The sequence below is a fragment of the Gekko japonicus genome, unplaced genomic scaffold (genome assembly GCF_001447785.1).
Source record: "Gekko japonicus isolate JY-2015 unplaced genomic scaffold, Gekko_japonicus_V1.1 scaffold427, whole genome shotgun sequence".
Taxonomy (NCBI): domain Eukaryota; kingdom Metazoa; phylum Chordata; class Lepidosauria; order Squamata; family Gekkonidae; genus Gekko; species Gekko japonicus.
Genome location: NW_015163101.1, coordinates 736,139 through 749,095, shown reverse-complemented (window position 1 = coordinate 749,095; position 12,957 = coordinate 736,139). Strand labels below are relative to the sequence as shown.

At 46.8% G+C, this 12,957-nt stretch overlaps 1 protein-coding gene across 1 annotated transcript in view; it reads right to left on the bottom strand.

The window, feature by feature from the left end:
- Window positions 1-7,922: 7,922 nt before the first annotated feature.
- SARDH (sarcosine dehydrogenase) overlaps window positions 7,923-12,957 on the bottom strand; it is a 118,580-nt gene continuing 113,545 nt past the window's right edge. Inside the window, exon 21 of the mRNA XM_015406747.1 lies at window positions 7,923-8,447. Within this exon, the coding sequence (XP_015262233.1) occupies window positions 8,322-8,447 (126 nt within the window). The 3' untranslated portion in view covers window positions 7,923-8,321. The remainder of the gene's footprint in view (window positions 8,448-12,957) is intronic.

Genomic DNA, 12,957 nt, shown 5'->3' with positions numbered 1-12,957 from the left:
TGTGTGACACAGAGTGTTGGACTGGATGGGGCTTTGGCCTGATCCAACATTGGCATCTCTTACGTTCTTATGAGGATGGGTGGGTGGGCAGGAAGTTCAGGTAGGGGGCCTGGTTATGGGCAGAGCGGGGGGCTGGGCACCTTCTGTCCAGGAACCGACCTTGAGAGAGGAGTCAAATGCCTGTTTATTCTGAATCGGAGGAAGGGGGGTGCAAGAGCCCTGTCTGAGCCATGCAGGTACCCAGAGCCGCGTTTCACTCTGCAGGGCGGCCCTCTTGAGGGAGGCGAGATCACACAACAGGCTGGAATGGAGGGAAGCTTTGCTCCATAACGACACTTTCCCCAGGGGCACAGCAAGAGAGCTAGATGGTGCACATGTGTGTCTGTGTGTGGGGGGGACCCTCTTCCAGGTGTAGCCAGTGTTGGGAGCAAGAAGCCACAGCAAAAGCCAGAAAGCGCTTTGCAGGTGCACACATCCAGGAACAGGCCATGGCTCCCTCATCAAGGTCTGTATTGCCTCTGCTCTGATTGCAGGGAGGCAGTTTTACCCACCGCTGGGCTCGTGCCTGACCCCTTTGACGTGGAAGTTGCCAGGGCTCCTCCCTGGGGTTTCCTGCACACAGCACAGGCCCTCTGCCACGAAGCCACAGCCCCTCCCTCTCGGGTTCCTCTGCAGTTCTCGATCCAGGGGCCGTGCTCCCCTCTAGGCACATAGGGGAAGGACCAGAAGCTCATTTTTTGCATGCCAAACAACGACTGGCGGGGCCACAACAGCTCGAGAACTGAGAAGCCTACCAGTGCCTCCCCCCCCCCACCACCACAAAGCCCGAAGTAAGTTTGTGTTGATGACTGCCATGGTGAGCCTGGATTCTCACCTGGGGGGCTACAAACACACACTTCAGGGCAGGCTGACACCATCTCATCCACCTTTGCTGTGTCTCCTTGGCTACCTGGCTTGATTAAACTCCTCCAAGGGAGATTGGGAGGTCTCTCAAAACGGCCCCTATGCTCTTGCTCGATTCATCAAGCATGATGAGTCATGCCTGAAAGGGGGGCGGACCGGAGATGGAGCCATTTTTAGTCTCCCCTCGTCTAGAGCTTGTCACAGGGGGGGAAAACGACCCCAAATCAAAAGTCTTTTTTCTAACCATCAATTCAAACTTTATATTCTTGAGGGCACTAAGTTAATCAGTTGCTGCTTCAGTTGATTTATCACTGAGGTCAAACGGATCTGGGTAATATGCAAATGTTTTCAGATGCAATCTGCTAAGGACCAATCTGGCCGAGAAGTTTTCGGTGGTGGAAGGAGATTTGCAGCAGCCAGGAGAAGGCTGTGCAGGGCCCCGAGTCCTTCAGGGGCAACTCAGAATGACCTCGCCGCCTCCCAGGCAATCCAGAGGCTAGGCAGAGACCCAACCCCAATCTTTGACTGGTGGTTTTACCCAGCATTTGTGCATTTCTCGTATTGTAACATCTTACATTTTGTAACCCAACTGGAACAAAAAGTAAGACGGGACAGAAGTTTTTCAACAAATACATAAAGCCATGAAGATGCAACAAGGAATTTCTTGTCCACTGGAGGACAATTCGCATTGAGTTTTCTCTACCTGTGCCTTTAAAACGTACTCAAAAGGAAGGAGGGGGATCAATATTCCAGTTAGATGGGGGATGGTCTCAGCCTCAGCCCGGGTTGGCTAGCCGCTGAATGAAAGACATTTTCTGAATGGCACAGAGGAGGGGCTTGAATGGACCGCCTGCCCCCCAATGACCACTGAACTGCGTTTGTCCACATATCTGCTCTCCTCCCCTACCATCATAATTTGATTTGAGACATTTATGGGGGAAATTATTTTACTCCATTTGGACCCTGTCTTTCTCCCCAGTGGGAACCCAAACGCTGGAAAGTACACTACAGATCGATAGTATTATAAGCCCCAGGGCTATTCTTTAGCAACTGTGGCCAAGACCTCCTAGGGAGAATAAGCCCCCTCTGCCAGAGCCTGGACCTTCTTACCTAGCAGTTCTGCCTCCCCTCCCTCCCTCACCGCTTGCAGAGAAAAATGTCCCCCCTCCTCAAGTCCAAAGGGGTGTTTGGCTGCTGCCGCCACAGCTGCCTCGTCACTTTTGAGGTTACGCCTTGGATGACTCACCAGACTCTCTGAGCCAGCTGGGGAAAGGAGGAGCTTTGGGCAGGCTGCAGCTGAGGGAGCTAATCTGGCACAGTGGGAGGCGCCAAGGTTCAAGCCCCGGCCTCCAGCCCCAAGAGGTCTGTCCCCTAATCACGGGAGGGTTGCGACAAAGGCATTCATTGCACATGCTCAGAGGCACTCTTCGTTCATCCACTCCGAAGCTGCAGCGGAAAATCTTCCCCGCTATGGAAGGGACATAGGGTTTCTGTTGGGATTTGCAAGTTCTCTTTCTATAGTCATGAAAGAAGTCACTGTTTGTTTATGGATGCTGATGTCCTAGCTAGTTAAGTCAGGGATACAATGACTAAGGCTGCACGTATTTGCCGCCAGAGCAAGGTGACAAAATGCATGATTAGCATTGGGATTCTCCAATTGGGTATAATCAATACACTGGGGATGGACTAGGGAGTAAGCACTGGGTTTCAGTTACAGTTTCATCACCAGAAATCTCTGGTCCACAGTAGGACCGTTTTCCCTAGATACCACTAGGAGAAACGGCATGGGAACTGTCTGAAACCAGAGCTGCATCTTTGAGCACGGAAGCACTTGCTCACACAGGCTGACACCCAACAGTGTACTTGTTCCTCTTTGGAACATTAAAACAAAGACACACCAGAGAGTAGTTTACAGATGGAGGGTGTGGGTGGGTGGGAGAGAAACTGAAGATTGAAAAGCTCTAGCAACAGAAGAGCACAGGGCTGTAGAAACCAGAGGATGTTCAGCCTGTGAATTCACAAAGGCACACAGGGGAGAGAGATTTTGCCTGCTGAAATTCACTCTCCACTGTACAGGATATTCAACATGAGCAATGGGTAAAGATGGCCAATTCTCCTCCAACAGCATAGCAAGAAAAGAAGGGATGGTTTGGGCAAGGCTTTGCTGGGCCAGCGTTTGGACTGGGGCAGTCCTGGGCTGAATTCCTTCCTCACCTGGAAACTCATCAGATGATCTTCAGCTACCCATTCATAAAATGCTTCACCTTCACCAGACTGAAGGCTGCAGAACAGCTTGCCCGAGAACTGTGCAAAATGAAGTTCCTTGAGCTCCGCTGGTCCCCCACTGGCGTGTCACATGGATGGCACCAATGCCTTCTACTGTCTACCAAACTGCGCCTTCTACTGTCTACCAAACTGCGCCCCACAAGCCTCTCGGTAGGCTGTGACACAGGCCCTTGGGGCACAGAATGCTCAGCTGCACTTGGCATACCCCTAAGAGACCTTTGGTGCTGGAGAAGACTCTTGAGAGTCCCTTGGACTGCAAGGAGATCAAATCAGTCCATCCTCAAAGAAATCAACCCTGACTGTTCCCTGGAAGGCCAGATAATGAAACTGAAGCTCAAATACTTTGGCCACCCAATGAGAAGGGAGCACTCACTGGAGAAGACCCTGATGCTGGGAAAGATTGAAGGTGAAAGGAGACGGGGACGGCAAAGGATGAGATGGTGAGACAGTGTCATAGATGCAACGAACATGAAATTGAGCCAACTTCAGAGGACGGTGGAAGACCGGAAGGCCTGGCGGGAGCTGGTCCATGGGGTCGCGAAGAGTTGGACTCCACTGTGCGACTGAACAACAAGAGACCTTTTACGGCATGGAATGTCCCCTCCCTTCAGAAATGGTTGCCAATTCCAGCTCAGGATATTCCTGGAGATTTGGGGAGGGGGTTCTCTGGGGATATGATACCATCAAGTCTGCCCTCCAAAGCTACTATTTCCCGCAGGGAAACTGATCTCTGTAGCCTTGGAGTTGGGATTCCAGAGCTCCTGGCCGGTCCCTGCTCTCAGGATAACTACTACAGTCCATTGGCTGCTACAGCCATTCTCCAGATTTTCACAACCATAAGCAGAGTCTCTAGCATTGCTCCCAACACCAAAGAAAGCAGCAGGAGCTGCCCTGAATCCCACAGCTGAGAGTCAATAAAGGTTCAGCAAAACTATTTTGTCAGGAAAGGAAATATGAGTGAATGTAGCATGTTTCACATTCGCACAGCAGAAATTGAGATGCTGGTACTAGAAACAGAACTTGGCATTCCAAGACCCTCTCAGCTCTTGTCATGGGCTTGAACGGGTCCAGGCAATGCAGGGCTGTTGTTATTGTTGTTGCTGGTTTTTTTTGGGGGGGGGCAGCGTTTCAGGGGCCCCGTCTTGTTCTTTCACCCTTCCCTAGCAGAGAGAGGAAATAAAACATCCAAAACAGGTAAGTATATGCAACTGGATAAATTTGCAAAATATGCAGATATAACAGAATTGCTCAGAATTTGTCAGGTGTTTTTTTTTTAATGCACACAGCACAAACTGCTGCTTCCAGTTTTGCAGGTGCTCAGAAAACCCACTGCACAGCATTCAGGTCCCCTTACTCAGCTTTCTTTTTTTAAAAAACCAAGTTGCTAGCAGTGCCTGCACCCACATGTGCCGCCACCCCCCAAAACAATATATCTATTTCTCAATGTGACCAGTTCTGTGGATACTTAAATCTGTAGATCAGAGCCATGACAAGACAGATCTCTCTACAAACCTGAAAAAAAAGTCCCAGGTTTGCAGAAACACCTGAAATTGTAAAAAAAGAATACACTGGGGGGAAGGGTTTTAAACTTCTTGAAAATTAGAAGCCACGCCTGCAGCTTTAAGAAACAACGGCTAAACAACCACAACAGTACAGTATTGCCAGCTGAAGACTTGGTTTCTGTCTGTGAAAGGCAGGGGTAATTTCCTGCAGGAGCGCACAGGAGCAGAGCTCTGGGAATAAAGAGCCCAGGGGGCAGGCACATGCAACAAGCCCCCCCCTGCTCCCAGCAGCCCTCAGTCAGAGCAAGAAGCAGCCAGGTAAGTTGCAGAGCTCCCCCCAGCCCCCTGGTCCAAAGCAGTCCAGTGGCACCTTTAAGGCCAAGTTTTATTCAGGCACAAGCTCTCCCTCCTCTGCAAGGACAGATCTGCACATTCCCCTCCCCCCATAGCTAGCAATCCAAAACAGTCCAGTGGAGCCTGAGCGGTGGGTGTTGCCTTCTGACACACTTCTGGTGATGTCAGGGGGTGTGGCGTATGCAAATAAGTTAGGCTAATGAGTTACGCTAATGAGCTGCTGCACCTCTTTTTCCACGAAATGACCCCTGGTGAAAGGCAAGGGGAGGGGCAGGGCCCTTTTGCCATCTGAGGCAGCAATCACCAGGCCACTTGGTGCCACCACCTGACTTGCATGGCTCACTCAGGCCTGGCTCCTTCCTACTGTTCAACAGCAACCACACCCCAAAAGCCAGGGTGATGCGGTGGTTAGAGCAGGGTTGTCGAACTCATTTGTTACAAGGGTCCAGGCTTACCAAGTACTTACCTTGATTCGGTGGGGGACACATGGTTCCTGGCCGGAACATCCCTTGGTGGAACACATCCCTGCCACACCATGCCGTCGCCTAGACGTGACGCCAGCACACTGGGCACGTAGCTGGGCGACGCTCTGGCAATGGAGCTGGAAACTCGAGTTAAATAAAACAGCAACTTTAATTAAAGCAATTGAGGGTCTTCAGGTTAAAGCTGAGACTGTGCTTTTAACTCTTGATGTTCAAGCACTGTTGTATACCAGTATCCCACATGAAGAAGCACGACGTGTAGTTGAACTCATCCTGTTAAAGCGACAGAACCCTTCTCCGCCTACACAATTCTTCTTGAGTCTTCTTGGGGGGGGGGGATTTTTTGGTTTGATACCAATTTCTACTTGCAGACAAAAGAAGTCGCAATGGGATGCGCAGCTGCACCATCAATCGCGAATTTGTATATGGCGGAACTTGAGGAAACCTTTATATTACAACCTGAACAAAATAATTTTTTTCCCTTAATATAGAAAAGTATTATCGTTTTTTGGATGATATTTTCATAATATATAAGGACAGAACCTCAGTGGCACAATTTTGCACTTGGTTCAATAACTTGGATGCTAATATTAAGCTTACTTGGAATTACAGCATCCAACAGGTTGAGTACCTGGATGTGACTGTCTTTAAAACTTCCTCTTTATTTTTAGCTACTGGGACTTTCAAAAAACCAACTGATAAAAATACATTACTCAGCTTCAATTCTTTCCACTCAGCACACTTAAGACATAATATTCCATTTTCACAACTGCTAAGAATAAAGAGAAATTCTACTGGGGAAAGTTCCGAACAACTCCTTTGTGCCTTTAGGAATAGGGGCTAGCCTTCAAATGTGTTATTTAGAGCTAAGGGAAGGGTTGAACTATGTGAAAGAAAATCCTTATGTAAGAAACCAATTGCGCCCCCCCCCCATCATCAGGTGTTACATGGGCAATGGACTACACTCCTCTATCCTTCTCCGTCAAAAGGATTATCACCAAATACTGGCCACTACTTGGAGATATTGAAGGGTGCCAACTTCCACCCAGGATAGGTTATAGGAGGACTAAATCCCTTAAAGACATCATAGTCAGATCGGACATAAGGGAGGACACGCAGATTAGGACACCGTCCAAAGGACACAGACACTGTTTAAAATGTAATGCCTGTAAGACAATGTGGGAAAGTGACAATTTCACCTTAAATGGTATAACTGTTTATAGTAATGCAAGTTCTACCCCTGAAAGTGCCTTTGTTGTATATTTTATTCAGCGTGATTGCTTAAAGTTATACATTGGAAGTACCACCAGACCATTGAAATTAAGAATTATGGAACACATCACAAGAAGTAAACGACAAACAAGGGAAGCCCCACTTACAGAGCATTTTGCCTCTCAAAACCACAAAGAAGACCAGTTTAGATGTGGTGTGCTCTTTGTCGCAGACTCAAAACATCCACTGGCTATGAAGGAATTACTTCGCCAGGAACACAGGTGGATCGTTAAATTAAACACCTTGATCCCTAATGGTTTGAACACTGAATTTGATTTAAGTTGTTTCTTATAAAATTCTGTTGGTTGTATACAAGTATGTTGTTTCAGGTCAGTTTTCCTTCCTTTGGTTTACCGACCAATTTAATTAGAAATTTTATTCTTAGAAATGTAAAAATATAAAATAGGATATTATGTACTGATGTAAATTGTGTCAGAATATTGTGACTCCAGGTTGTCAGTACATACTTAATGGTGAATGTTGAGCAATGTTCCCTCTAAGCTGTGGAGTCTTGTGAGCAAAAATTCTACTTTGTGAGCTACTGGCATTAAAGTTGTGAGCGAGCCATTTGGCTGCTGCATAAATTAGTTTGCTCTGGAGCCCTCCTTTATGAGCTGAGGCAAAAATGTGTGAGCCGGAGGCTAAAAAACTGTGAGCTAGCTCACACTAACTCAGCTTAGAGGGAACACTGATGTTGAGTGTTAACCATCACCACTATTGTAGAAGCCTAACCGGCAGAAAGAGAACATGTCAGTGGGGCAATTGGAAAACTAGTTGAAGGAGAATTGTTGAAACTTTATTTCAGTGAGTATGTATGTGTTGACAACTGGGGATGTAGTAAATATGTTATAATATAGTGGATGTGACATAGAAGTATATTTTCAGTTTCACAGCTAACGAGTACCAGCTATCTGAAGAAGCAGAATGCGAACGCGGTAGTGACGCCAGCCGTGTATAGCTGCTACTCCTGCAAGACGTAGAACCTTTGTTCTCTTGGAAGTTTTTTATACAAAGGATTTGTGGACTTCATTTAGAATTTTCCCTTTGTATCAAGTACTTTTTGACCCCAGCTCTTTAAGAATATATAAGGGCTTGTTAAACTTTAGCAAAGATTTAAAACTGTTTGAATTGTTTTGTACAATATCATCTTTCTGCTTTTGTTCGTAATTCATTCATGGAGCGCCTTTATTTTGATACAACCCATGAGCTCTCATTTTGATATATAACACCTGGAGGTTGGTCACCCTAGCAGTGTACCTTTGAGCAGTGGATGCTGGAGAAATGCACCTGTCGACATGCTGCCAGAAACTAGCTGGACCATAGCCTGATCCAGCATGTCTTAAAGTTCTTACAGTTCAGGGTCTTGTGAAACTTGCCAAGTCGTCTTATCCTCACATGAGAATAAAGTAAGAGGACATCATGCAGATCTTGCTGGCTCTCTGTGCTTGTCCCGTTTTAATCTTCTGTGCCTGCAGTCAGTTCATCCACCCTTCTCAATGGTCAAGATGCGTGTCCAATCATCTCAGTATATCCCCCTCACTCTCTTGTTCTCTGGGTCAAAAGGTGACTTGATATGGGCTTTGGCTAGATAAGGAACCCCCATTCTTTCCAGGAAGTATTCACCCTTTTTCACAAACTCTGTGGTGACCTAAAGAGGAGGCAAGGCAGATCAGTTTCTTTAAACAGGAGGCTTGTGCATTTATGTCACTTATCATCAACTAGAAATAAGGCTCGTTGTGGAAATAAATACAGCGGGATCTAGAAAGAGGCTCTGGGAGAGTGCTCTGGCTTTGGGCAAACAGTGTCAGTCTGCTTTTAAAACATGAACCTGGGACCTGCACACCACCAGAATACAGCAGGTTCCATATGCAACTGACATTCCAACTGCCTTGCGGGGGGGGGGGAGTTTGAGGTGTGGAATGGAGTGAAGTCCAATCAGCTTCCATATGCAAAAGACCAGGTTGTCGCAGCAGTTGTGGTGTGGGCGGGACCCGGGCTTTGCCTTCTGATTGGTGGCGATATATGCTGAGGAGCAGTGCCATCAGCCATACACTAAGGGAGTGCATTTTAGAATTAGATCTTTGGCACCCACTATTCAATTATATATAAGGAGAGATGGGAGGAAATGGATCTCACCTTGCTTTCCTTGCCCAAACATCTCAGGAACAAACAGGCTTGTGAGCATTCCAGAATTCTGCAGGAGTGCAGATCAAGTAAGGACTAGGGTACTGGGCACAGGATTCAGCTGGACTGGGAACCTTAGCTTCTCTCTTTCTGAAGAGCACGATATATTAACCCTTGAGGTTGCAGAGAAATGCTTGAAACTGCATGGCCATGCCAGATGGACTCTCAGAAGTCCGAGACATGGCTGCATAAGATCTCCAGTGGCCAGAGAATGAGGCTCCTGTGCCTTTTGCAGATCCATGGCCCTTTCCAAGACAGGCCAAATTACACAGAATAGTCAACATTGCAGAATACATTATGCAGAAATCTGAAATCACACTACTTTCCTATATATAGGACAGATGGACTCACATTCTAGCTTATCTGAAGAAGTGAGCAGTGACTCACGAAAGCTCATACCCAACCACAAATGTTGTTAGTCTTTAAGGTGCTAGTAAAGGTAAAGGTTTCCCTTGCTTGAAAGCTAGTCGAATCTGACCCTAGAGGGCGGTGCTCATCTCTGTTTCCAAGCCAAAGAACCAACGCTGTCCAAAGACTTCTCCGTGGTCATGTGGCCGGCATGACTAAATGGCGAGGCACATGGAATGCTGTTACCCTTCCCTCCAAAGCAATTTCTTGCTTTCGAACTGCTAGGTTTGCAGTAGCTGGGGCCAGAGATGGGAGCTCACTCCGTCACACGGCACTCGGGTCTCGAACTGCCAAACTATAGACCTTCAGGTCTGCAGCTCAGCATCTTAACTGGACTCATACTCTTTTTCTACTGCAAAAATCAGGTAAAAGAGCAGCATAATCCATACAGGCCTCAGAAATAGGATTGCCAGATCCCTACCTTCTGCCGGCAGGGACCTCCAGCCTGCTCCCCTGGGTCTTCTGGCCTGTGTGCAAAGTGTGTGCACCACAATCATGTCACCCAGAAGTGATGTCATCATGCCAGGCACGTTGTGCAGGGGATGCTCTAAGTATTTGGCCAGAAACTCTATGGTCACCATGGAGTTTTTAGCCAAATACTAGAGTGTTCCCCGTCCGATGATGTCACCTCCAGGTGATCTCATCACACCAGGCATGTCAGGCATGGTGGGGCAATTCGTGGGTGGGGCTCCACCCACCGGCCAGCTGGCCGGCAACAGATTGAGGGCCCCAAAATCAGAGGAAACCCCGCCCCCATTGGGGGGATGGCAACCCTACCCTGTTCCCTCTAAGCTGTGGAGTCTTGTGAGCAAAAATTCCACTTTGTGAGCTACTGGCATGAAAGTTGTGAGCGAACGATCTGGCTACTGCATCAGTTAGTCTGCTCCGGAGCCGTCCTTCCTGAGCGAAGACAAAAATTTGTGAGCCGGAGGCTAAAAAGCTCACACTAACTCAGCTTAGAGGTAACACTGCCCAGAACCCTCCTGTCATGATCTGGGCTGTGCAAGCACGGCCTAGCAGGCCCAGGGAGCCTGGTTAGCGCTAGGGGAGGCTGGGCCTACAAATCCCAGAAGGCCTTGGGAAGTTTTGGCACCAATTTTGACCAATAGGGAAGAAGAGGGCTGGGGAACAAAAGTGCTGGTGCCAGAGCAGAAGTTGTTTTTCTTCCCAGAGGGCAGAGCCAGAAGGAAGGCTGCTGCAGGGAAGCGACCCTCATCCTGAGGGAAGGGTGAATAGTCTAAGACCACTGAAGATAGTGAGCTAGGGACAGTATATATTAAGACGCGTTAGGGCATTTGATTTTTTTTCTTTTCACCCACTTACTGTTATTCTGCACCTTGTTGTTTGACCTCCTATAAAATAAACCTTTTCCTTGTTGTACTCTGCCTGTTCCTCACACCGATTATTTTTTATTTAGTTATTTTATTTTTTATTTGGGTATTTCTACCCCGCTCTACCCCGCAAGCGGGCTCAGGGCGGCTTACAAGGGGCGTGAGCCCATATATAAAACCAATAAAACCATAACATTTATAACCAACAGTACAGTTTAACAATAAACAATAAAGTGCTTCTATTTAACAAGATGGTCTTAGTTGTTTTAATAATGACTTCCAGCAACCCCCAGTTTGGGGTGTCGCTGTCCACTAGAAAGTGCGAACTCGTCCGTTGTTCTCGTCGCCATATAGTTCTTATACCTCCAATTTACTCGGGGCACTCCTGACCCTGATGGTATTACCACCGTTGGTAGTGGTGGTAGTAGCGGCGGCCCCTACGTAAAAGCATGGTGGAAGAGCTCCGTCTTGCAGGCCCTGCGGAACTGCATAAGGTCCCGCAGGGCCCTGATCTCATCCGGGAGCTCGTTCCACCAGGTAGGGGCCGCCACTGAAAAGGATCTAGCCCTCGTCGTAGCAAACTTTACCTCTCGGGGGCCTGGAACCACTAACCGGTTCAGCCAAAAGGGAGGTCTGAAAGTCTTGGGAGGGTGCTCTGGGCCTTCTCAAGGGATCCTAAATCCAGAGTGGTGGCAGCGTCAGGTGACACCCCACCTGAGCCATGACACCTCCTAACCCTGGTGAAGGACTCAGTGGAGAAGAAGAATGAATGATGCATGCAAAAGATCCGCCTCACTGACTGAAGCTGTAGAGCATTCATCTTTCCTGGTTAGAGAATTCAGAGTCTGACACGGCCTCTTTACGAGACACTTCCATAAAGGGCCATTTCCCAGACTCATACAGTCTTCTTCTCCCATGGCTGGAAACAGCACACAAATCAAATCAAATCAAATTTATTGTTACAGCAGTGCAGTACAACAATACAATAATAAACAAGTACGATCACCAACACTCACAGACAATAATACCATCATAGACCCAGCCGCAGACCCCTATTAAAATCGTAATTCTATTCCCTAAATTCTAAGTCTTCTCTTGTTTATTACTAAAATGCAATGTTTTGCTACTACCAGAGTTACCGACTTCTTGGTATCTTCCAACAAATATTTCAGCAGCACAGTATCTGCAAATTTCAAATAGTTGTCCAAGGGTTTAAATTGGGCAAGTAAAGGAAAAATTAGCTGGTGTCTCTCTCTGAAATAGAGTTTACAATGTAAAAGAATGTGTGTGATTGTTTCAACTTCTTTATCTGCACATAGACAACATCTTTGATGTATAGGCCAACGGAGATACCTTCCTTGCAGTAAATTAGAGGGGAAGGCATCAAAACGCGTTCTAGAAAAAGCCCATCGATACTTTTCATATGTAATGTTAGAGAGATAACGTGCTGTTGCAAATCCAGGCCAAGATTTTAGGTTATTGTACATCTTGGGTAAAAGCGCTTCATCAGTTTGAACCTCAATATCCACCAAGCGCTGCTCAACTAAAGATTTTGCTTTACTCAGACCCATTTCCAGAAGATTTGCTGGACATAACCCGATCATACCTAGCTTATCTAGTATTCTGGCGGACCAGTCTGGCTATGGGGTAGAAGCTAGAAGCAGGGGGGTTCAATCCTGTAGGCTTCAGATGGATTCTCAAGCAATAATAGATCGAAATTGTCCAGATTTTCAGTTGCACTCTTGGTACACCAGCCTCCTGTCTTAGAACCACATTGGCAGTACATTTTGGTACATTAAACAGTGCTCTGAGAAATTTAGATTGTGCTCTCTCTTATGTCTTGTAATTACTCTTGTTATTTAAAATTATTTGCATCCCATAGGTAAGTTGGGTCAACACTTCGGCAGAAGAGAGCTTTAGAGCTGCCGGTTCTAAACCTAGGCCCTCATTTCTGAAGAATCTAATAATAGCATTGGCACTTCTCTCTGCTATATTAATTGCAGATGTAATGTGGGCCGATGGACTGCCATTATGTGAGAAGGTTAATCCCAGGTATTTAAAAGATTTTACTTGCTCAATAGTCTGACCATTGATTTTCCAATTGCATTTACTGTATGCTCTATTAAAATGTATTATTTTGGTTTTTGAGTAATTAATAGCTAACAATTCATTATCACATTGACTGCTAAATGTCTTCAGTGCACCTTTTAAACGTATTTTTGTTTGTGAAATAAG